The sequence below is a fragment of the Protopterus annectens genome, chromosome 10.part0 (genome assembly GCF_019279795.1).
Source record: "Protopterus annectens isolate FY-2018-M chromosome 10.part0, PAN1.0, whole genome shotgun sequence".
NCBI classification, from domain to species: domain Eukaryota; kingdom Metazoa; phylum Chordata; order Ceratodontiformes; family Protopteridae; genus Protopterus; species Protopterus annectens.
In genome coordinates, this window is record NC_056744.1 from 1,790,111,964 (window position 1) to 1,790,138,529 (window position 26,566).

The 26,566-nt window shown below is 41.3% G+C and overlaps 1 protein-coding gene across 1 annotated transcript in view; it reads left to right on the forward strand.

Moving 5' to 3' along the window:
* Window positions 1-26,566, forward strand: part of STK36 (serine/threonine kinase 36) — a 786,440-nt gene that overhangs the window by 501,113 nt on the left and 258,761 nt on the right. The window contains exons 19-20 of the mRNA XM_044086614.1: window positions 7,347-7,441; window positions 21,315-21,378. Coding sequence (XP_043942549.1) covers window positions 7,347-7,441; window positions 21,315-21,378 — 159 coding nt within the window. The remainder of the gene's footprint in view (window positions 1-7,346; window positions 7,442-21,314; window positions 21,379-26,566) is intronic.

The following is a 26,566-nucleotide window of genomic DNA, read 5'->3' on the forward strand; positions in this document are numbered from 1 at the left end:
GTCATGGGGTACGTGTGGCAGGGACAGGGGAGTGAAAATTTCACAGAACCTGTCGGACAACAGGTTAGCTGTTTCCACAGGTTCAGTATATGTGGTATCATTAATGACCAGTTTTGCACAAATCTGGGCTTTTCCTTTTAGGTTCTGGATATAACAAAAGAATGCCTTATGGCTGCCTTTAGTTGAGGAAGCTAATTTGGATTCATAGTTTGCTTTGGAGGATTTCACAATAAGTTGTTTAAGCTGAGGAGGGAGTGTTTCCAGTTTATGGCTCGCTCCCTCTTACTCTTAGATAGCAGTTTCTTCCTCTTATTGTAAAGCCTGTTAATGAAAGTTATCCACCAGGCAGGTTTCTCCCTTGAGGAGCTTGTTTTGGTCTTGTCAGGTACGGCTGAGTCAATGGAGTTATACAGGTGTTTGTGTAAAGCACTGGTGTAGAATTTGGCATAGTTGCTAGTCCCATCTGAGGGGGAGGTGCAGTTAAGCTATTTATACCATCCTGTAAGAGGTTATAATCTGCTTTGGAGAAGTTTTTTAGTTTAGTTGCTGCTGGGGGAGGGTGTCAGGCATGATAGTTACTTCAAATGAGACTGATTTATGGTCAGATCTCACCAGAGAAGACCTTACAGTGGGGGTGCTACAGTGGTCCCCCATATTGGTAAGCACCAGATCTAGGATGTTGGCACCCCTTGTGGGGGTGTCAACCAACTGGTCCAGGGCATTGGAGTTAACAAAGCCAAGGCATCTTTGAGCAAGTGAGTTTGAGCACGAGTAATTTCCCCAATTAATGGATGGGTAGTTAAAGTCACCCGAAACCATGGTGTACGGATGTATCTTGATGGATTCAAGTAGAGCCAAATAGGCAGAGTGGGTGTCCTGATTCATGGAAGGGGTCATGTAGCTGGCAATGACTTGAATAGGTGTCCTACCAGCAGTTAGTTGCACCTGAAGTATCTCCAGGGAATCATGCTGTTTAACCAATCTGGAGGTGTATTTATCTTTAATGAATATTGATACATTGCCTCCTTTAGTTTTCACTCCTTCAGTTTGTGGTCTGAATGTGTGGAAGGAGGTGTAACCCAGTATGGCTGGGGTGCTGTCCTCAGCTTTGAACCAGGTCTCAGTGACTGCACAAGTGTCTGCATCTTCCAAGGTGAGGACTGCTTCCAGTGAGTGCAGTTTCATGTTAAGAATCCTAGCATTTAGCAGCATAACCTTGAGGTTGTTTTTAGATGGAGTTTTTACATCGGGAATTTTGTCCTTGAGACACTGCCTAAAATAGGCACAATGGGGGTGGCAATAGCCTTAGCTAGTAGCCAAAATCCCATGGATGACAGATGAAGACATCTCTGGCAAAGCATCGAGGTCTGTCAATCATTTCATCCCAGGCTGACATGGATTGCAAAGTATAAAAATGCCTTAAATGAATAGCTTTAACTTCAGGTAAAGTGCAAAAAACACATAGCTGATTTAAATGGTAAGATAAGTGCAGTATTTTAAATGTACTTCCCTGGATACAAAATGTAGTCCAAATGGTTTGAAAGTGTAACGGTACAACAAAACATTACAGCTGTGCTACTCAATGCCAGAAGTCTGAACCTCAAAATGCACGCACTCGAGGCACTCCTCAGTATGGAGAAAATTGATATATGTGCAGTAACAGAAACCTGGTTTAAGGCTCCAGAGAACACCCCAGCACTACCAGGCTACAACTCATACCATACATTTCGGCCACAGAACCCAAACCGAAATACAAAAGGTGGGGGCGTATCCATATTCATCAAGGATACCCCCACCTCCAGGTTAGTGGCACAGCATGATGCTTCAGAGATCATCCATGTGCAACTAACAATGGGCAAAACTGCAATTCAAATTGTAGCTTGCTACAGATCACCCACCATGTCCCAGGACCCCCATTCTGTGTTCCTGGAAACACTGGAAAACATAAAGATCCTACCAAACACCCTAATATTGGGTGATTTCAATTATCCAAACATTAACTGGGAGAACTATTCAAGTACTAACTCCCTTGCCCAACATTTCCTAGAATTTATAAACTCATGCGCCCTGATTCAACTGGTCAACACTCCTGGTCATCACCAACATGGGCAACCGGTGTTCCACACCGGAGGTCAACCCCTCACTGGTTAGATCTGACCATAAACAAATCACTTTGGATATCCACATTCCGCTCCCACCCCCAGACAAGAAAACCACAGTGAAAAACTTTTCAAAAGCAAACTTCACATTACTTAAGACCGAGGTGGAAAGTTTCAAAGCCCCCATGCTGAAGGATAATGCTGTCCAAGCTGAAAAATTCTTTACTAATGCATTCTACGGGCACCTACAAGAATGCATGGATCATGCCATCCCAAGCAAAACCAAGACTCACTCCTCCAAGAAAAGGAAACCAGTCTGGTGGACTCCTGCCATAAACAAGCTATACAATAGAAGGAGGAAACTGGTACAGAAAAGAGTAAAATCCCAAGAAGGGAAGACATCCCTGATCAGTATCTGCACGAAACTACGATCCCTCATAAAATAATCCAAGGCGAGCTTTGAAAGAAAAATTGCCAAGGACTCCTCTAAGATAACCACAAGGCATTCTTTAGCTATGTCAAGAATCTAAGTGGCACTGCTCAGATCTGCTTGGAGTTAGTGCAGAATGGCACAAAATACACTGAACTGACCAATATCGCCAACATCCTGGCAGACAGGTTCAGCGCAAACTTCACCCCCCTCTCATCCCCAAGAGGGCCCATAACCATACCAGAAGACTGTAGAGTCCCTGAAATCAGACACTCAGGTTAAAACAGCCCTCTCCAAAGCCAAAAACACAGCATCAATGGGACCGGTCGGTGTCCCAGGCTGCGTCCTACACGAGCTCAAAGATGAACTAACCCCTCACCTAAACACACTGTTCAAACTCGGCCTCTCCACAGGCTACGTACCCATAGAGTGGTGCACAGCAACGGTTATTCCGCTCCACAAAGGTGGAGCCACAACAGACCCCGAGAACTATCGCCCTATAAGCCTGACTAGCTTGGTCTGCAAGGCTATGGAGCGCATCATCATGGAACTCATTAACAGAAACAAACTGCCACTCGATGGTGTTATTGAGCCGTAATCACTCATTAACAGAAACAAAATGCCACTAGATGGCGGTATTGAGCCATAATCATTTCATTGTTCCCTTGGATTTGCACCCAGATTTAAACAAAGTTAAAGGGAAACTTCCTTAATTAAGTAAATTATTTGAGTCTTGTAATATATGCACGTTGGTTTAACCTTTCCTTTACTGCATTGTTTTTAAGCAGTGATTTAAGTAAGATGCTTCAGCTAACATGGTTCATTAATCAAACCGCATTCTTTGACAAATTTGAAGATTTCTGAAGGGTCGTATAAATGCATGTAACCATTCTAAATAATTTTAAATTATTTCAGTTAATTAAATGTATTTATTGGTTGGTTAATTAATGTCACAAGACTATTTAAAACAAGATTTTTAATGTTTTTAGTGTGCTGATGAAGTTACATTGTTAACGAAAAACGCGGAGAAGTAGTTCAGCGTTTTCGGCGGATTATTGTGCTTTTGGATTGAATAAAGTCTGTTCCTGTAGCTCATGGCTCCTGGTGCTTCTGTTTTCTATTGAACTCATTAACAGAGACATTGGGAACCTCCAAACACTGGACCTTACCCAGTTTGGCTTTAAGGGCAGTCCATGCCTCCTAAACCTGGTGGACTTCTTTGAGACAGTTACCAAGGCTGTAGATGAGGGAAAGGTGGTACACACAGCCTACCTAGACCTCTCAAAGGCCTTCAACACCATTCTCCATTCTGGTATTATAGACAAGCTCACCAGCCTGAACATAAACCCCTACGTCACAAGATGGGTTGCCAACTGGCTCATGGACAGAACCCACATGGTGAGAGTTGCGGGAGCTAGGTCTGACTCTAAATCGGTTACAAGTGGAGTTCCCCAGGCCTCAGTCCTAGGACCCCTCCTGTTCGGCATATACTTCTCAGAGGTACAGGCAAGCACAGGAGGACTGTGGCTGACCAAGTTCACAGACGACTGCAAACTAGGGGCTATAATTGACTCTCCGGCTGACGCAGACATCCTCCAAAAGGGTCTCACTGAGACGGGTACCTGGTGTCAAAATCATGGTCTCAAGCTAAATGCCAAAAAGTGCATAGTCATCCCCTCATCCCCTTTGGAAAAAACAAAGTACCCACAAACTACCACATAGGTGGTAGTCCTCTAAATAATGAAGACGTAATAAGGGATCTGGGGACCCAAGTAGATAGTAATCTCACCTTTGATAATCCCATTGCCAAAGTGGTTAGAAAATCCTTCTACGTGGCCCACCTAATCACAAAAGGGTTCGCATCCAGATCAAAAGAGGTCATTGTGCCCCTCTACTCATCACTCATCAGACCCATCATAGAGTACAACACCCCATTTGGGATGTACCTTACAAGACACCTGCAACAGCTGGAAAGACCACAGAAGTACCTCACCAAGAGGATCACTGGCCTCAAACAGATGCCCTATGCAGCTCGACTGAAGAAATTACAGCTGTACTTGGTTGCATACCGCCTACTCAGAGGTGATCTCTGCCTGACATACAAGGCCATGTCCAACCCAGAATTGATGGACATGCTCCATCTAAAGAAAACCTTATCCCTGCGAGCCACACGCTCTAGGGATCTAAACCTCACCACAACAATAAATAGGACGTGCTGGAGGGATAGATTCCTGTCCCAGGGACTTCCCGTGCTTTGGAACAGGATCCCAGTCTACATTAGGCAGAGCTCCTCACTAACACTCTTCAAAAGAAATCTTGACGAGTGGATGGGAAACAGAAAGTTTACCTCAGGGATCACTTCAGTGGCTCTGCTGGACAGAGGCACAGGGAAATAATCTAAGGGGGTGGCAAAAGCCAACACATTCTGGCTAGGCTTATAAATGCCTTGGGGCAGATAGCCTAGTACCTACCTATGAACCAGTACTTGTAGCTGTATTAATGTAAATGATGTTTTTGAAAGATGACAGACTCCTAAGAAGCACATAGTTAAATGCTGGGGTAATTAGGTGTCAGAGCTCAGGCTTAGTATGTACTGAGCTTTTTACTTAGGTAAAACATAAAGAATAAGGATGTGATAGAACATAAACGTAACTAAAAATAATATTGATGCTTTGGCCAAACGTAATTTTAATGTGAACATGTTTGCAGGTTTATTTTTTCAGGTATTGAAACAGTGGGTAGCAGTCTTTTAGTTGTACTTATTATCATTTACTGGCCAGAAAGGCATGGCGGTAGTGTGAGCTGAATTTGCCTCAGGAAGATGACATGGTTATATTTCTTTTAAACCATTATTAAGAAATAATCTGTCTTTGAACTGAAAAAAATGTTGCTGATATTTTTTAATCCAGTAGTATTAGGTTGCTAATTATGATGCTGAACTGGGTAACATATTTGATGTCTTGCAGTTTTGTACTTCAGTTTCTATGTGACTTGAGAAAGTGTAGGGGTGTCTCAAAAACTGTTGCACTAATCCTCATTTATTTGTTTTATTCCTCTCCTTTCTGTTCCTCTTACCACTGTATGCCTCTCTCACCTTTTGTCTGTCTTCTCCCCACGGTATCCTTTCCTGCAGCTGTTCTCCTAATATCTTCATATCTTTTTATACGATGACAAATTGCTATCCCTGCAGTGTAAGCCATCTCCATCATTACAGCTACGTATTATCCAAAAAACCCTGCGAAGCGTAATTAATCTTTCCATCCATGCTTTGACACTATTAACTGTTTCTTGAACTAAATGTTGTAGTATATTCTTGCATCTGTAAATGTTTGTTTTTTTAGCATATCCTTGTATCTGTAAATGTTTTTTTTCATTTTTTTATGTGATCCTATTCACCAGGGCTGTGCCTGTAAATGTGCCGTTGAAATCAGTGCACTACCCCGGTAAACAAGTATAAATAAATAAATTTAAATAAATTATTAAAGCTCTTTTCTTTACCTGTCAGTATTGCCATAAGTTTAGTTTTGGTTTTGTTTGTTCATTTTCAGTTGTTTCAGTAAATGTTTCAGAAAACAAAAAGACTGGATCATTTGCACGGAACGTTTTGTTTTTATAATCAAGTCATGAGCACAATGTTGTATGGGAAGAGCTTAAAGAGAAGAGGCACAAAACTGACCCTTTGGGATGCTGGGATCCCAAAAGTGAGGGACCTGATTTCAGGAGAAGGTCCTTGATCCTGAATGTTTTAATTTCTTTTGTGTGTTGAGTTCTTTTGGTAAGGTAGACACATAGTTATCTCTGCCATCAGTACCAGAACCCTTTGGCTCAGAACTTATGAAAGATGTGAAACAAAACTAGATGTTTTGTTAATATCCACAGACATGTCTGCGATAATATAACATTTTTCAGGGACTGATGAATAGTATTATAAAGGAGGGGAGTGCTGTAGTTGCACTGTGTTACCTTCTAAAGCCATGTTGTTTCTGACTCAAACATCCATTCAGCTCTAGATATTGTTTCAGTTATTAGGAGATAGATTTTTTGGACAATTTTGGAAAGACGAGAATGTAAAGAAACAGGTCTGTAGGAGTATGTTTGGTCCTCAAGACCTGATGTATTTAAAAAACATTATGACTGAGACCTTTCAGGTCCCTTTGCATATCCAAGATGGATATTGTATACAGCATTTCATAATGTTTGCATATGAAATCTTATTGGCATTTTGCTGAGCTGTTGATCAGCCTTGACTCCAGATGAACACACTACTATTTCAGATAGCTGGGGACAATGGCTTGCAGCTCCGTAATTAATTATTCTTGCATCTTCTATTTGGAGCCTTCTTTACGAATTGCTGCTTGTGATTCAGTTATATCATTGAAGCATGGTTAGTGAAAGTATTTGTTGGGCTACAGTGCCCAGTTTTAAGATTAGGCTGTTGGTTTCTAATTGTTTGATACATTCAACAGTCACTCACCTTATGAGCAGTACCATTATAGCTGTTAAAGGGACACCATCATTGGTTCAGTTGCTTGTGATGCTTGAATGAGACACTGTCATTGATGATGTAAGAAATGGACTGAAGAAACTTTACCTGTCAGGTGAAACAAGGATCTGTCCTCCAAGTACTTAATGGAATAAAAGGAAATGCTATAGAAAATGATGCAAATATTTAACTGCCTTTGATTATTTTAAAATGTCATGCTGTGTTTGTAGTTTTTGGGAGATGCCAGCTTAGCTAACTTTGAGTAAGAAAAAATGTTCTTCATTGTACGTTTTTATATTACATAGCACTAATTTCAGCATTGTTGTTTTTGCAGGTTCCAATGCCCGATTTGTTGCAGGTACAGGTGGTAGAAGTGTGTCTCCATCTCCTGTCATTACTTATGATTCAGCTGCAGTCCATCCCACCACAGTAAGTGCACTTCCTGTCTCCTCTGCTCACTGTATGGGCCCCGTAAGATTGCATGGCAAAAGCAGAACTGAAAACAAAGGTAGTACTCTACTTCTTAACTGGGAAGGCTATGAGTGCACTAAGTTCTAGTTATGCATATCAGAACACCCGCATTATTAAAAGTGTTGCAAAACACCCGCATTACTGAGTATTCCAAAACACCTGCATTACAGAGAGTATTCCAAAATGCCCACATTACTGAGAGTATTCCAGACACCCTCATTACTGAGAGTATTGCAAAATGCCCAAATTCCTGAGAGTATTCCAAAATGCCTGCATTACTGAGAGTATTCCAAAATGCCTGCATTACTGAGAGTATTCCAAAATGTCCACATTACTGAGAGTATTCCAGACACCCTCATTACTGAGTATTGCAAAATGCCCAAATTCCTGAGAGCATTCCAAAATGCCTGCATTACTGTGAGAGTATTGCAAAACACCCACATTACTGAATGTTTTGCAAAACACCGCTTTACACCCACATTACTGAGAGCATTCCAAAACACCTGCATTACTGAGAGTATTGCAAAACACCTGCATTATTGAGAGTATTGCAAAACACCCACATTACTGAGAGCTTTGCAAAACACCCGCATTACTGAGAGTATTGCAAAGCATCAGTGAATTCAGCTTAGTGTACACACAGTAAGTGCATTGCATCATTCTTACAATGTTAAAATAGTACTGCTGTTTTGTCATAGCAAAACGGACTTCATTGCCTAAGTAGTGAAACAATTTTTCTCCATGGGAATATACAAGTCACCTCCTCACCTCCTTTGTACTTTGCAGAATAATTACAGTGCATGATTGATGCATACAGCTAATTCTTGTTTTATTTCCTATAAGAATATGCCACAGTGTTCCTTACAGATGAACAGTCTGTTTACTGTTTTGCTTCCAAGTCCATTGGCTGTACCGTGATTGCCTCATCTGCCTTATATGTCCTGTTGCACTGAGTGAAACAAATCACATAGTTAATGTTTTATTTTCTTTATTTATTTAATTATATTGTGCCTTCAACTAGTATGGGTCACCAATCTTTCTTCACACTACCAAGTTACAAGTACGTAAAATAAGGGAAGCATCCAAAGTTTATAAGTACTCACACATCAAGTACTTAAAATAATTCAGTGATCTAGTTAAAGATTTAGTAATGATTGAATCTATTGAATAATTTCTGAGAAGAAGACATCCAAAACCAGGAATAATATATATGCAAGCAAATCTTGATGATACTAAGGTAACCATTTGAAATGTTGGGACCCGCTAGATTGAGTCCTGAAATATGGAGACTGAATAGCCGAAAACCTGGACTTGCGTATACGAAGTCTGAAATGCATTTCTTTGAATATGCTCTTTTCTCTGAAGTATGGAGATCTTGGAGATGGTATATATACGTTCATGGGGTGCAGGGGGGGACTTTCTCCTTCCCTGCAAAAATCACTTTTAAAGATAATTGCAATCTTTGAGATTTGCTCTTCTCCTGTGTTTTCGGTCCTTTTTTCAGCATGTCAGTACTCGGAATTCTGAATGCTGACATTTCAGTATGGAGTCGATTTTAAGTGATTCAACAGAAGCTATAATAAGAGATGATGGAAAAGTTGAATGTTCATCATATAGATCACTGCTGCAGTATCCTTAGCTGTATGGGTTATATCCTACCAAAGATGTAACAGCTGGCCAGCTTCCAAAGCTTCAGGGCACCTTCCGTGCACCTCAGCTGTCAGGCAGCTCAAGCTGAACTGACTAAAAGACAAGTTTGGGCGCCAAGCCCTTCAGAGCTTTACTGCAGATGAAGAATACATTCCTCTGAGGCTTTTGAGGATTGACAGTCGGCTTGTACTGATCCTTTGCTGTGCAGATAAGTTCCCTTTGGGGATAAAAATCTTCCATTCAGTTATTTTTGCTGATTATTACGTTCTACTCTGTTAAAGTTTAGTAAGGAATTTGTGGTTTAATGGACTGTCATGAAGCTGTATTGTACTTTTAAAGGACAGCACTCTTTTTTTCCTGTCAGCTTAAACGTTGTTTAAAGTATTTAAAACATTTTTTTCTGTGTTTATTTGAATTTTTGGGACTGGCAATTGTTTTCAACTGCCTTTTACTGTGTTTTGTGGAGAAAAAAGTGACTTTAAAAGACTTTGAAATTTTGCTGGCTTTACCTGCTTGTTTTCCCTGGGAAAGAGGCACCATTTTTGGCTTAGGCATGGAGCAAACAGTTGGTCACAAGGTCAGTCCTATTTCCAGCTACAAAAAGAAAAGGTTAAGCAAACAGCCTTTACCACACAGCGAGCAGGCAGTTTACCTCGCTGCAGGTGGGTGACTCTGCTGTCACCATTTGTTGTACTTCATACCACTCATCTTTTACCCCAGATCCATCTGGGGTAGCACCTGCAGCCACTATGGACCAGGGGTTAGACACATCCTCTGCAGCTATTGGGGTCCTCTTAGTGGACAAGGGAGAGCCACTCTTATTGATCCTGGAAGAGGGAACAGGGAAGGTTTCCCTGTTTTGTCAGAAGATTGTGCCCATCCCTGGGAAAGCTAAAGCGGCCATTTATAACACTGTTGTCCCCATTTTTCTGTCAAAAAGAAACAGAAAACTAATCATGTATGCACTTGTCCTCAAATTTCCTAAGACAGGAGTAGTTTACTGGGTGTGGCTCGGGTTTCATTTATGCTTTTGATCCTTCTTATTTATTGCTTTCCGATAAAGTTAGAATGATGCATCCTTTCCTGAACAGATTCAAGATTTTGAATCTGGACAGGAAGATGAAGGGACTGATACAAGTTTTCGCCTCAGTTTTCTGTTTCAGGCTCGGAGGAGAGCTCAGTTTCTGATTCTTTCTTTGGAGTTCCGCTCTCTTTGAGACTATTTCCAGTGTTTGCAGTGGGAGTATACCGAGGTTTCTCAGCCCCTCAGAAAATTTTATGAACTCTTACAGAAAGACTTTCCTGAACTTTTACCATTTCCTCCAGTTCCAGAAGCTTTGGAAGATGTGTGACTACTTTCCTGATAGCCAGCCTGCTACCCCTAAAACGGCAGATAGAGTTACTCAGTCTTAAGTTTTTCTACATTAGTCCCAAACCTGGCCCAACAGCTATAGCCTTAGTTATTTCTACTGCTGCTAAATGGTTCATTTCTATCCTACTCTCTAATAAGAATGGCAAGATCATTGATCGATGTGGGAAAACAGCGTCTGCTTCTGCAATGTTCATTTTTCAGAATTTTTAATTGTCACGCTCACATGTTAATGCTTATTGTAATTGTGAAAGTATGAGGAATGTTTGGTCTGCAGCTTCTTCCTAGAAAATTTCTGCTTTAAATTATTTATTTTATTTGATTGTATTAATCACCACTGTCTTTTTACGGTGTATGTTTGACTCGGTTGATAATTCTTCCAGGGCTATGGACTCTGGGACTGTTTTGAGGAGGTCTGCCTGGTTACATTCATAAAACCTCCCAAGAGGATGTGAATAATGAGATTTTATTTTCTGTTTTGGATAGAGATTCACTTTGTTTCCTTTTTTGCACATGTGATCAAAACATGTGATGAAAGGGGAAAATTAAATCAGGGAATCTAAGTTTTTCTGCCTTCCTTTTTATAATTTTCTAGGGGATTTTGTACCCCTCATCCAACTTTGGTATAATGGCGATGGTATTCCAAAAAGAATTCAGTAACCCCCAAAACCAAGGACAGTCCATCTAGTCAGTATGACTATTTAAGGGACTCCCTCATACGCCTTCCACCCTGGCAGTCTCATTTCCCTTCCAGAAAGTCTGAATCTCCATTTTTTCTCTTTGACAACAATTTCAGACAAATGGCTTCTGAAGATCCTTCATTGAGGATATAGATGGCAGTGAGGGGATATTCCTACTTGCCAGGAGATCATTCCTCATCCACCAGAACAGACTATTTTATTTCCATCTATCCTTCATTACATACTGCTCTGGGTTGAGATAGAACCACTTATTCCTTCCTTCCCAAGTTGGGAAAGGTTTTTTTCAATGATATTATTAGTGCCAAAGAAAGAAGATGCTTGGAGACCAGTTCTGGATCTTTCTTGTTAGACCTGTTTGTGATAGTGCCTGACTTCAAAATGATGCGAGTTCATTACCTGTTCTTCCTCATTCAAGTTTCCTGGTAACTCTGCATTTAAAAGATGCTCATCTCATTTCATTTTATCTGGACTTCAGGCATTTCTGAAGGTTTATGTATCTGGATCACGTTATTAGTTCTCTGCTTCACCCTTTGGACTATCCGTTGCCACAGGAGTGTTCTGTAAGGGACTACTCCCATTTATAATTCATTGCAGGCTACATAGTATCCATTTTCTTTTTTCCATGTTTAGATGTTGTGCCTCTATCTTTTCAAAGTGTCAGGAATCTCTCTGTCACCTTTTTGACTACTTCACACAAGACTCTGTTCCTGGGGTGTCAGCTGGATGTCTCAGTTCAAAAAAGCTTTTCTTCCCCAGGAAAAAAAATCGATCTATATGTAAAGCTGTTTCTAAGGTTTTCCACTCCGACATTGCTCACTGTGAGGGAATACCTCACGATTGTGGATCTCGTGGCATCTATGATTCTCATTATTACCCTAGTAAGACTCCACATGACAAAGAATTGCATCTGAAGTCTCTCTGCTCCCAGCATCAACATACTTTGTCTTTTTCAAGTCGCTGTGCTGAGGTCCATCTAAATCTCTCAATTCAGATCTCCCCCAATCCCTGCTTGTTCCAAAGCAGACAGTCATCACAGACATCTTGGGCTTTGCTTGAAGAACAGTTTCAGGAGGGATAATAGTACAGGGCATGTGGGAAACTCAGGACAGATGCAGGCGGACACTCGGGACAGATGCAGGCGGACACTCGGGACAGATGCAGGCGGACACTCGGGACAGATGCAGGCAGACACTCGGGACAGATGCAGGCGGACACTCGGGACAGATGCAGGCGGACACTCAGGACACACGCAGGCACATAATATGAAAGAGATGCCTGCCCTGAACAAGGCACGTAACTCTGTGGGCCATCTTTGGTCCCCAGGACCTGTTGAGGTTGTTTCAGACAATACCACAGTGTGGTACATCCAAAAACAAGGGAAACCAGGTTGTACCCCTTTTGTAGACTAGCCATATTAGCTTGGGATACAACTTCACAGCACACTGTCACTTTGCATGCATCCTGCATTCCATCATAGCAGTATTGTATGGCAGACATATTGAATAAGACAAGGCAGATCCTCATGTATGCAGACTAGATCGGGGATCTTTCAAGATTTGATCCATCTGTGGGGGGAGGTTCCTCTGGTAGACCCATTTGCCTCCTTCCTAAATAATCAGCTGGCAAGATTCTGCTTCAGAACTCCATGCTAGAAGGCCTGGAAAACAGATGCATTTTTCATTTTCTTTGACAGGAATGTTCTTTTATTCTTTTTCACCCTTTGCAGTGATATCCAGAGTACTTCTGAACGTCCAGAAGGAATCCCACCAAGATCTTTGTGGTGACCCCCTTTCTGGCCACGGCAACAGTGGTTCGACCTTCTTTTGGAAATGGCCAGGTACAATTACCACAAGTTTCCTCACACAATAGATCTATTCACAGAAGAACAGTGGTGTTTCATACACCCCAAATGCAATAAATGTCAGCTGACTGCATGGATGATAGCATCTTTTTTCTTCTATAGGCACCTGTGTACTGAGGACATGCCTCACGTACTAATGGAGGCAAGAAGACCTACTACTAAAATATCATATATTAGCAAATAGAAAAGTTTTACTACTTGGTGCCAGCAACAAAATAACCAACACCCATTCAAGGCTAGTTTACAATATTTATGTAATCCTATGATCTTTCTTACTATTTCATTAAGTTTCATTTATTGGCCATTTCAACATGTCTAACCAAGGATCCCCTCTTTTAAGACTTTCTCATGCCAAAATGTTTTTGAAAGAGGTTTTACTTAAAAGGCCTCCAAGAAAACTAGTGACCTCTTCATGAACCATGAGAGCGAGGGAGAAAGCGAGAGAAAAACGAGAGATAGAGAGAGAGCGAGAGGGAGAGCGAGCAAGCGAGAGAGAACGAGTGAGAGCAAGAAAGAGAGAGAAAGCTAGAGAGTGAGCGAGAGAGAGCGAGAGACTCCATACCGTGGAAGACCACTGAACCTGGGTACTAGCTTGACAGAACTAACCTGTTCAGATATGCATAGCTGCTATTCTTTTTATGTGTTCACAGGACATTACCAGGCTGATGGCTCAACAGCCTTTACAAGCTTAGCCAATATAACCTGAATTTACCTTGTATATGGCCCCTGGGGGCAGGAGGATGGTGTGGGTTTGTGCCTGTTCCTTGAGTAATTTACAGAGTTTTAAAGATTGCCCCTGTCCTTAAGGGACATAGGTGCCACCCTAGGTGTGAATGTCTGAATCCCCATCCATTGATCCAGATTGGTGTTGAAGAGGACTAGGGAAGGACTCTGCTAAATGTGAATAGGTAACCTGTTCCAAAAAAAAGGCAATATCTGAGACAAAATGACTAGGCCAGGTTGAGGTAGGTGGTATGTTCTGTGTTGCTTTCATCCATGGCCTTAGTGACTTTGTCAAAGATATCCACCAGATTTAGGAGGCATGACCTGCCCTTGACAAAGCCAAATTGGGTCTGGTCCAGTGTTTGGAAATTTCCCATGTCATTATTTATCATGTCCATGATTATTCTTTCCATGCATGTATCCAGACTACAGGTAAACTCAAAATGTGTGTATCCAGACTACAGGTAAACTCAAAATGTGTGTATCCAGACTACAGGTAAACTCAAAATGTGTGTATCCAGACTACAGGTAAACTCAAAATGTGTGTATCCAGACTACAGGTAAACTCAAAATGTGTGGAGCCAGACTACAGGTAAACTCAAAATGTGTGTATCCAGACTACAGGTAAACTCAAAATGTGTGTATCCAGACTACAGGTAAACTCAAAATGTGTGTATCCAGACTACAGGTAAACTCAAAATGTGTGTATCCAGACTACAGGTAAACTCAAAATGTGTGTATCCAGACTACAGGTAAACTCAAAATGTGTGTATCCAGACTACAGGTAAACTCAAAATGTGTGGAGCCAGACTACAGGTAAACTCAAAATGTGTGGAGCCAGACTACAGGTAAACTCAAAATGTGTGTATCCAGACTACAGGTAAACTCAAAATGTGTGTATCCAGACTACAGGTAAACTCAAAATGTGTGTATCCAGACTACAGGTAAACTCAAAATGTGTGTATCCAGACTACAGGTAAACTCAAAATGTGTGTATCCAGACTACAGGTAAACTCAAAATGTGTGTATCCAGACTACAGGTAAACTCAAAATGTGTGTATCCAGACTACAGGTAAACTCAAAATGTGTGTATCCAGACTACAGGTAAACTCAAAATGTGTGGAGCCAGGCTACAGGTAAACTCAAAATGTGTGTATCCAGACTACAGGTAAACTCAAAATGTGTGTATCCAGACTACAGGTAAACTCAAAATGTGTGTATCCAGACTACAGGTAAACTCAAAATGTGTGTATCCAGACTACAGGTAAACTCAAAATGTGTGTATCCAGACTACAGGTAAACTCAAAATGTGTGGAGCCAGGCTATGGGTAAACTCAAAATGTGTGGAGCCAGGCTATGGTTAAACTCAAAATGTGTGGAGCCAGGCTACAGGTAAACTCAAAATGTGTGTATCCAGACTACAGGTAAACTCAAAATGTGTGGAGCCAGACTACAGGTAAACTCAAAATGTGTGGAGCCAGGCTATGGGTAAACTCAAAATGTGTGTATCCAGACTACAGGTAAACTCAAAATGTGTGTATCCAGACTACAGGTAAACTCAAAATGTGTGGAGCCAGGCTATGGGTAAACTCAAAATGTGTGGAGCCAGGCTATGGGTAAACTCAAAATGTGTGTATCCAGACTACAGGTAAACTCAAAATGTGTGGAGCCAGGCTACAGGTAAACTCAAAATGTGTGGAGCCAGGCTATGGTTAAACTCAAAATGTGTGGAGCCAGGCTATGGGTAAACTCAAAATGTGTGGAGCCAGACTACAGGTAAACTCAAAATGTGTGGAGGCAGCTATGGTTAAACTCAAAATGTGTGGAGCCAGGCTATGGTTAAACTCAAAATGTGTGGAGGCAGCTATGGTTAAACTCAAAATGTGTGGAGCCAGGCTATGGTTAAACTCAAAATGTGTGGAGCCAGGCTATGGGTAAACTCAAAATGTGTGGAGGCAGCTATGGTTAAACTCAAAATGTGTGGAGCCAGGCTATGGGTAAACTCAAAATGTGTGGAGCCAGGCTATGGTTAAACTCAAAATGTGTGGAGCCAGGCTATGGTTAAACTCAAAATGTGTGGAGCCAGGCTATGGGTAAACTCAAAATGTGTGGAGCCAGGCTATGGTTAAACTCAAAATGTGTGGAGCCAGGCTATGGTTAAACTCAAAATGTGTGGAGCCAGGCTATGGTTAAACTCAAAATGTGTGGAGCCAGGCTATGGTTAAACTCAAAATGTGTGGAGCCAGGCTATGGTTAAACTCAAAATGTGTGGAGCCAGGCTATGGTTAAACTCAAAATGTGTGGAGCCAGGCTATGGTTAAACTCAAAATGTGTGGAGCCAGGCTATGGTTAAACTCAAAATGTGTGGAGCCAGGCTATGGTTAAACTCAAAATGTGTGGAGCCAGGCTATGGTTAAACTCAAAATGTGTGGAGCCAGGCTATGGTTAAACTCAAAATGTGTGGAGCCAGGCTATGGTTAAACTCAAAATGTGTGGAGCCAGGCTATGGTTAAACTCAAAATGTGTGGAGCCAGGCTATGGTTAAACTCAAAATGTGTGGAGCCAGGCTATGGTTAAACTCAAAATGTGTGGAGCCAGGCTATGGTTAAACTCAAAATGTGTGGAGCCAGGCTATGGTTAAACTCAAAATGTGTGGAGCCAGGCTATGGTTAAACTCAAAATGTGTGGAGCCAGGCTATGGTTAAACTCAAAATGTGTGGAGCCAGGCTATGGTTAAACTCAAAATGTGTGGAGCCAGGCTATGGTTAAACTCAAAATGTGTGGAGCCAGGCTATGGTTAAACTCAAAATGTGTGGAGCCAGGCTATGGTTAAACTCAAAATGTGTGGAGCCAGGCTATGGTTAAACTCAAAATGTGTGGAGCCAGGCTATGGGTAAACTCAAAATGTGTGGAGCCAGGCTATGGTTAAACTCAAAATGTGTGGAGCCAGGCTATGGTTAAACTCAAAATGTGTGGAGCCAGGCTATGGTTAAACTCAAAATGTGTGGAGCCAGGCTATGGTTAAACTCAAAATGTGTGGAGCCAGGCTATGGTTAAACTCGATGTGTGGCGCCAGACTACGGGTAAACTCAAAATGTGTGGAGCCAGAATATGTTAAACTCAAAATGTGTGGAGCCAGGCTATGGTTAAACTCAAAATGTGTGGAGCCAGGCTGTGGTTAAACTCAAAATGTGTGGAGCCAGGCTATGTTAAACTCAAAATGTGTGGAGCCAGGCTATGTTAAACTCAAAATGCTAGGAGCCAGACTACAGGTAAACTCAGAATGCGTGGAGTCAGGCTACGGTTAAACTCAAAATGTGGAGCCAGGCTATGGTTAAATTCAAAATGCCAGGAGGCAGACTACGGTTAAACTCAGAATGCGTGGAGCCAGACTACAGTTAAACTTAGAATGCGTGGAGCCCGACTATGGTTAAACTCAGAATGCATGGAGCCAGACCATAGTTAAACTCAAAATACGTGGAGACAGTCTATAGTTAAACTCAAAATGCTAATAGCGAGACTATAGTTAAACTCAAAATGCTAGGAGAAGCAGGCAGTTTCTTGGTTATGCTGTGAGTTGAGCAGAGTTTTGAACTTTTCCTGTATAGGGAAGCTGGGAACCTATATAGAAAACTGCTTATACCACTGTTAATACCAAATTGAGGTAGTTACTTCAGGGTTAGAAGAGGAACAGGTTAGATCATGGTTCAAATGCAGAAACAGTTTTGGGGAAGCAGCATGTACGTCATTGGATGAGGAATTCTTTGTCCAGTTAAATGTGGTATTGCAGTTGCAACCGTCACCCCTGAAACTGGTCTGAAGGGAAGAATGAAGGCTCAGATCAGTCTTGTTCTGTAGGTAGCAAACTGCAAATGCCTCTAAGTTCTAGGTCCTTCCCTAAGGACATCCCAGTCAATATTAGATTGTTCCTGTTTGAAATTCTGACAGGGGTCTTGGCCTCTCTTTTAAAGAAAGGAACATTTTTCCAGACGTTTTTCACAGAAAAGGAATGGTCTTTGCTCCCTAGAAATTCAGACACTTAGTTCTAGTAACAAGGATAAGATGTTGCTACCTTTATAAAATGGTAGGAGAATGTCTTGCCTGAATGTTCTGTTGAGAACAAAAGTGGTGGGAAAACTGTTTGTGTGTGATCTTATTCCTTTTTCTGTCCGCATTTAAGTAAGCCTCCCATGAGCTAAGTCAAACCTTGTCTCAGAATTGTAGCATGCATTGTGGTAGGATTAGTGAACAAAGATTTTTTTTGTGAGTAAGTTATTGAATTTGTTATAAAAATCTATAATTAAGTTATATTGAGACACAAATTGTATTTTCAGCACATTGTTCTTTTTAATGGATGCTACCTTCTGACTTCTCAGCTAGCTTTCTTTCAAGTTATAACCACAGCAATCAGGCAGTAGGAACTGTCAGAGACAAAAAGGGATTATAATCTAATTCAAACGACTTTGTAGGTTCAAAAAAACAACTTTATTAATGCTCAGCTGTTATCACCACTTTTTCTTCCTAGTTAAAAGGACTAATACAATCCAACTTCTTCCCTTAAATACCATATAGGAAAGATGACACGCAAAGTGAAAAAAGAATTTATGAACATCTTTATGAGATTCAGTATCAGGAAGTAAAACACATACTATATACACACACCCCTCAAGTTGCACCCAAGCAGGTTTTACTTTTTTTGTCTTGGAGGTAGTGATGCAAGATCCAGGAGGGACACGGGATACCAAAATAGAGAATAGACAAGTCTATTGGGAATTTATCTTAGAAGCCAATAGACCACGTGGACTAAATGAAAACATTTCCTTGGCCCCTTCCTAAAATTAAGAGCTGCGAGACTTTGAATGAAAACCATATTTTGGTTATAAACATTTTGGTTTTCAAGTCTTTTAAATAATATGAATTTTTAATGAAATACCATCCTCCGTGTTCATAAAGTTATTTGGACAAGTTCCATTATTTTTTAAGTGCCGCCCCTGCACTTTCTTGTATTTTATTCTGTTTTATTTTATTTTATCTTATCTTCATAATCTTCCTGATAAGAGTTTGATATAAGAAAGCATTGGCGATTTTGCTCCACAAGATAGCACTTTTTATTTATTTTTTAGTTCACTTGTATTGTATGTGAATAAAATGATTCATTTTTAAACTGTTTTAAGAAATGTAATAACATTCTAAGAATGGGGTTATACTTTTTATACTGTTTTTTGGGTAGATTTTAGATTTGGTAATATTTTCTGTTTATTCATGATAACTGTTTATTTTATTTATTTATTTATTTTATTTATTTATTTAACATTTGTTGACCAGGAATGTCCGACTAGGTTCCACAGAGCCTGTTTTCAGCGGAGGCCCGGGGAGAAACGCTCCAGTTTATGATAAGTTAATTTAGTTAGAGTAGAGTGCATGTAAATAAATATGTAATCAAGTAATTTTCTAATTAATAGTAAGGGGAATTAGGGTATTTAAGGGAAGAAGTTGGACTGTATTGGTATCGGATGAAGTCCTTCTATATAGGAAGAGAATGTGGTGATAACAGTTAAGCATTAATAAAGTTTTTTGCCATCTACATAGTCTTTTGAATTGATAAGTCACAGCATGAAGTTATGGGAAAGAGTAGTGGAAGCTAGGTTAAGAAGGGAGGTGATGATTAGTGATCAGCAATATGGTTTCATGCCAGGAAAGAGCACTACAGATGCGATGTTTGCTCTGAGAGTGTTGATGGAGAAGTACAGAGAAGGTCAGAAGGAGTTGCATTGTGTCTTTGTGGACTTAGAGAAAGCATACGACAGGGTGCCTAGAGAGGAGTTGTGGTAATGTATGAGGAAGTCGGGAGTGTCAGAGAAGTATGTAAGAGTGGTACAGGATATGTACGAGGGTAGTGTGACAGCGGTGAGGTCTGCGGTGGGATTGACGGATGCGTTTAAGGTGGAGGTGGGATTACATCAAGGATCAGCTCTGAGCCCTTTCTTATTTGCAATGGTGATGGACAGGTTGACAGACAAGATCAGACAGGAGTCCCCATGGACTATGATGTTTGCAGATGACATTGTGATCTGTAGTGAGGGTAGGGAACAGGTGGAGGAGACCCTGGAGAGGTGGAGATATGCTCCAGAGAGAAGACGAATGAAGGTCAGCAGAACTAAGACAGAATATGTGTGTGTGAATGAGAGGGAGGATAGAGGAATGGTGAGGATGCAGGGAGTAGAGGTGGTGAAGGTGGATGAGTTTAAATACTTGGGATCAACAGTTCAGAGTAATGGTGAGTGTGGAAGAGAGGTGAAGAAGAGAGTACAGGCAGGATGGAGTGGGTGGAGAAGAGTGTCAGGAGTGATTTGTGACAGACGAGTACCAGTAAGAGTGAAAGGGAAGGTCTACAAGAGGGTAGTGAGACAAGCTATGTTATATGGGTTGGAGACAGTGGCATTGACAAAAAGGCAGGAGTTAGAGCTGGACATGGCAGAGTTAAAGATGTTAAGATTTGCACTGGGTGTGATGAGGGTGGACAGGATTAGGAACAAGTATAGTAGAGGGTCAGCCCAGGTTGGAAGGTTTGGAGACAAAGCCAGAGAGGCAAGATTACGTTGGTTTGGACTTGTGCTAAGGAGGGATGCAGAGTATATTGGGAAAAAGATGCTAAAGATGAAGCTGCCAGGTAACAGGAAAAGAGTAAGGCCTAAGATAAGGTTTATGGATGTGGTGAGAGAGGGCATGCAGGTGGTTGGTGTGACAGAGCAGGATGCAGAGGACAGGAAGAAATGGAAACGGATGATCTGCTGTGGTGACCCCTAACGGGAGCAGCCAAAAGAAGAAGAAGAAGAAAGTCTTTTGAATTAGACTATACCCTTTTTTGTTTCTGATGCCTCCTCACACCCGGTTGCTGTGGTTATTTACTGGCATTCTTGTGTGGGTGCTATTTTCCTCTTTGATTTGTTTTTTCCGTGGTTCAGCTTAGCTCACCCAGAACAAACTCATTGTCCAGCATTCCTGATTCACCCCACTATCTTTAGAGCTGCTCTACTAATGGGAACCTTTCTATTTCTGATACTGGGGGAGAGGGGACATTAGTGTAATACCCGTAAGGAGTGAATCCTTTTTAAAAGACCGTATTTCTTTGGAAACTGTGATGTGCCTCTAGGACAAAGACTGTGGTCCTTTTTTTCTGGAAGCCATGATCTGTCCCCCCACCCCCTCTGCCCAGATGTATGCTCGCTGCTACCTATTGATTGTGTCAGTTTGCTTTCCTTTCTAGTATCCCATTTACTTTGCTACCTGTAGAAATGATAAGATTACTGCACAAATTCTGGATGAACGTGAGGTTTCAATCACCAAGATACTTTGACCTGTTGACAAGTTACTCATTTTCCAATCCTGTTCCTCTACATTGGGAATGACCCTGCTGCTTCAGCAGTAACCAGCTTTACCAAACTGTCTCTGTGTGACCCTTTAAGTGTGAGATGTACATGTGTTGATAGTCTTTCAATAATTATGTGTGTTTCTATCTTATTTCAGATTGGAAGGTGTACTGGATATAATTATCTCACTGTTTCTAGAGTCACGTGTCACTTCTCATGTGGTAAGTATCAAGCCATGTTTTATGTAAGCACTTTTTTAAATTTTGTCTCCTATATTTAAAGTAGGTGTAACACTGCTAAAACAGCATATTAAGGTCAGACTGTAGCCTTTTAGATCTATAATTAAAACTGAAAATGTAAGAAAATAATTAAGCAAACTTGTGCCTAAAAATGTAAGAACGAAGTTAAGCAAACTTATGCCCCACAGCAGGGTTGTGAGTGCATTCAGACAGCAGTTGCAGGACCTACTAGATAAAGCAGGACAGCATGAATTGGTGTTGATTATGGGTGACTTGAATGCACATATTGAGACAGACAGAACACGATATGAGGACTGTCTAGGTCCACAGGGGTGGGGCAACAGGAATAAAGAAGGATAAGCCATTGTAGACTTCTCTCTGGCAAATGGCTTGATAGTAGCTAACACATGGTTCAGAAAGAGACAGTCACAAGATCACATACAAGAGTAGCCAACATGCAACTGAGGTAGACTTCCTCCTAATAAGGAAAAGGCACTGGGGTAGAATCTATGATTACAAAGTCATTCACAGTGAAACAGTCAGCCCACAGTATAAACCACTGGTTGCCACAATCAGCTGCAAGCAGTAGTCAGAGAAGGCTCTAAGATCAACAGAGACCAGGCTGGTAGTTGACTGGAGAGAAAGTACAGCTGTTCAAGGAATTACTCTGGGCTCTAGCATCCCAAGAAGAGAAGGAAATAAGTGGAGTTGAAAAATGGCAGTGCCTCAAAACAGCATGTGTTAGGACTACAGAACAGATATGTGGCTGAGCCAGGTATGGAAATAAGGTACATAAGGTAAGCTTGTGGTGGAATCCAGAAGTGATCAAAAGAAAGAAAGAGTGTAGGAAAAAAATAGGAGATCGAAAAGACCAACCAGGCTAGGAAGGAATACTGGTTGTCTAACAAAGAAGCTAAGAAAGAAGTTGCAATAGCAAAAAATAGGGCATCGGATTCACTCTACCAACTTCTGGAAGTGACCGAGTGGGTGGTACAAAGAAACTATATCAGGTTGCAAGGCAAAGACAGAAAGAAAGAAGATACTCAGACACCCTTCATAAGGGATGCCAGCAACAACCTGCTCGCCAGTCCACAGGACATCAAAGGCAGATGGAAGGAGTATTTCCAGCAGCTTCTGAATAAAGAAAACCCCACAGAAGCTGTACTGCCCCAGAAACAGCCTACGATGAGAGAAGAAGAGGAGCCCACCCTAGAAGAAGTAAGAACAGCACTAAGGAAGATGAAGTCAGGGAAAGCAGCAGACTCAGATGAGGTCACAGCAGATATGATAAAGATGCTGGTGAGATAGGGGAGAAATGGCTCCTGAGGGTACTTATAGCAGTGTGGAGAGAAAGGCATATCCCAGATGACTGAAGAATAAGCATACTCATGCCAGTGTACAAGAACAAAGGGGACATCCACAACTGTGGGCAGTACAGAGGCATCAAACTCCTACCACATTGCATGAAAGCTCTGGAGAGGGTGACTGACAAACGGATATGCAGATTAGTAGAGTGTAAGATGGGAGATGAGCAGTTCAGATTCAGGTCAGGATGCAGCACAACTGACCAGATGTTTGCTGAGAGACAGTTCAAGAAGCTAGAGGTGAGGAGAGACTCCAACTGGGCATTCCTAGACATGGAGAAAGAATATGAAAGTCCCAAGTGAGCTGATTTGGGCAGTACTGTAGTGGTCCAAAGTCCCAGAAACATTGGTAGAATTAGTGCAGGCTGTGTACAAAAATCCAATGACTCAAGTATGAACAGTGTTCGGTCTCACAGAGGGGTTCCCATTGGGAGTGGGTGTACATCAGGGTTCAGCTCTGAGCCCACTGCTGTTCATACTAGTGATGAACTATATTAGCAAACAAGCTGGAGGGGACAGATCAGCAAAGTTACTGCATGCAGATGATGTGGCAGTACAGGCAGACTCTGAACAATAACTTCAGCAAAGGATAGGGGAATGAAATGCAAAACTGAAGGCACATGGGATGAAACTAAGCACAGATAAGACAGTGGTAATGGCAGCAAATTGGGGAAATCAGAAGAAGCTGAGAATTGAGATAGAAGGTAAGATAGAGGAACAGGTAAATAGCTTCATGTATCTGGGAGGGGTGGTTGAGGAGAAGGGAAGTCTGAATTAAGAGGTCAAAGCTAGAATCAGAGGGACTGCAGCCACCTGGCATAGAGTCTCAGGTGTAGTCTATGACAGAAGATTGCCAGAGAAGCTCAAAAGTAAGGTGTACAAAACAGCGGTGTGACCAGTACTACTGTATGGTACAGAAACCTGGGCAGTAAAGGCAGAGCAGATGAGGAAGCTAGAGGTGATTGAAATGAAGTGCCTGAGAAGGGTGGTAGGATGCACATTGTGTGGCAGACAAAGAAATGAGGACGGAGGAACAGAAACCAAAGTAGCTCCAATTGCAGAAAAGAGCAAGGAGAACAGATTATGGTGGTTTGGGCGCACATGCAGAAATGCAGAAGACAATCTGCTGAAGAAGACTTGGGACAGACAGGAAGAAGGTAAGAGGAAACAAGGACATGGCATCAAAGAGGTGGATGGATTGTGTGAAAGAAGTTCTCTGACAGTCAGGCATGAGTGTTGATGAAGGTAAGAGTGTGGCACTGAACTGACAGAGATGGCGACAGGTGACACAATACCCTGACCCCATGTAGAAAATGGGAGAAAGGGGGCTGACGATGATTGGGAAATAGTGACTGTGAGCTAAAAAGATAGTAAGTTCAGCAGTTGGCACATTATTAACAACCTGAGTAGGAAAATTTACCTTTTTCATTTATATGTTTTAAGAAAAAACATGACATGTTTTCAAAGAAAGACTCAAGGAAGTGGAATTCAGCAGATCCTAATGACTTAAAATACCCCCACCAGTTTTCAAAGTAACAACACATAAATTGTTAGATTTACTATACATTAGAGATGCATACCATTGAAAACAAAAAGAAGGGAAAAAACACAAGGTTAGAGCAGATCCAGCTGTACCCTAATGCAACATTTCTCCTTCCAGAATGTGTTTTCCTTTCTATAAAATGGTCGCTGCACTGCTACATGTAAAGAAAGTCTCCACTTCTGGGCTGTATCCCGCTGCTGAGCTTTTTCACTGCACAAGTTGGGTCTGGATGAAATCTTGTGCGACTTTATTTAGGAATCTCTCCCTCCCTGGCTCTTCTATAATATTAATTCTCACATTTTAATGTGTTTGGCACAGGTAAGGCCCACACAGTAAGGTGTTTGCAGCCCTTCTTTGTTTCCCTCTTACTAGGTTATAAACATACTTAGTCACTGGGAACTCCCAGCTCTTTTATCTTGCCGTCCATTTACAGCTGCCTTTCCTTCTTACTGGGGCTATAGATCTGTTGAGTCTTTAGGGATTCATAGCTATTTTACAGTGTATTGCAGTGTCTGTGCATCTGAGGGTTAAATGACAATAAATATGAGGGTTAAATGACAATAAATATGATCCTTCTGCTGGTCCCATGCTACAAAGGGATAATGCCTTTACTGTACCCCACACGACCACTGTTCCACAAGTGACACAGGCAGTGAAGGGACCAGGTGGGGAAGCATGGGAATAAGTGACCAAAAGCAGCTTGCCTATCCTGGGTAATCAGTGGTTTTCATTATTTAAAAAATTTATTTGAACTAGTTTAATATTAAATAATAATATGATTGTCTTGTGGCTCACCTGTGAGAAATACTATTGTATCATCTGCTTATGAACAGGAGAGTAGCTAGAAATTTCCATATTTATATATGAACTGCTATATATATTGCTGCTCTCACTTCATGTTCAAATCATATACACCTCTCCAATTGCTGCTTCTTCGACACCAAAGGCATATCAGTTATTCCCCCTACAGCAGTTAAAATAAGTTATTTTTCAAATAAGTAGGTTTATTTGTAATTGAACTTTGTGCACATCTTTGCCACATGCATTAGTTTAGAAAGTTACAGACCTCTTTTAGCCTCTATAAGCCAAATTTGTTTCTGAGAGATGCTCAAAAATATGTACACTTACTTGAGTACACAAGACCATTGCTTATGAATTTGCTATGCTTTTACTAAATACACTTCATACCTTAACACTGTATGTACAGCACCATCATTATAACTCCATTTAAGATGTGTTATAGGTTTACTATCAAAACTTGGAAACTGCATCAGTCGACCAGCATTTTCCAAGTTGGCAGAATATCAACCCAAAATTGATAGACTACACTACACGAACGGATAGTGTGGGTCGATAATTTGGGTTCGACATTGTGCAGGGAGGTCACACCTCAGTGAGGAACAGGGAATTAACCCATTTCTTCACTGTAGTGCGATCTCAGAGTTGGTATAGTTAACGTGCAGGGTGTGTGTGTGTGTGTGTGGGGGGCAGTACGTTAATGTACATAGCAGGAGGTGAGTGACGTCACTTCTTGCTATGTCGAATATATTGAACCATGGTGGTTGATGTATTCATTTTTGCTTTGGTTTACTGTTCGGAATTTTGAATTCAGCATTTAGGGTCAACATTTTAAACGGTCGACCGAAGCTGGTTCGAAATTTCAGTAGTAAGTGGTATGTACTGCATACGATACACATTCCTGTTACCCAGAACGCCAACATGCACAATGCCTGTGCTGTTATCCACTGATATAATAGCATCAGCCAGTAGCCCTTTCATTCCCCCGTTACCCCTCTGACCTAACTTGTATCATTGTAGTACTGGCTGCAGTAAATTCTATGTATTCTTTGTAGTCGCAGAAACATATAAATGACCTCACTCTCACTATGCACCAAACACGGAGGCATTTATCTTGCAAGTCAGTTTAGACCGAATATCAAGCTTCGTAGTTCATTAAAAACTTAAAGTCCTTACTCCCATACCCCCTTTCCCAAATAACTCCTGGCAGGCATCTTGTATCTTTCTGTCAGATGTCACTATCCATTGTACATCTTATGCCAAACCCACCATTATATGCACTAAACACTACCATGCCTTTTATAATATTTGCTTAATACAGCTTCTAGTTGCTGAATTATCTTTAACACAGAGAACATTCTAGCTGTCCACTGTAATTCAGCCTAGCTTTAACATCACCATTGCTATTTATTTATTTATATACCTAAAAAATCATTCGTGCTATCAGAGTTAATCATATTTGATG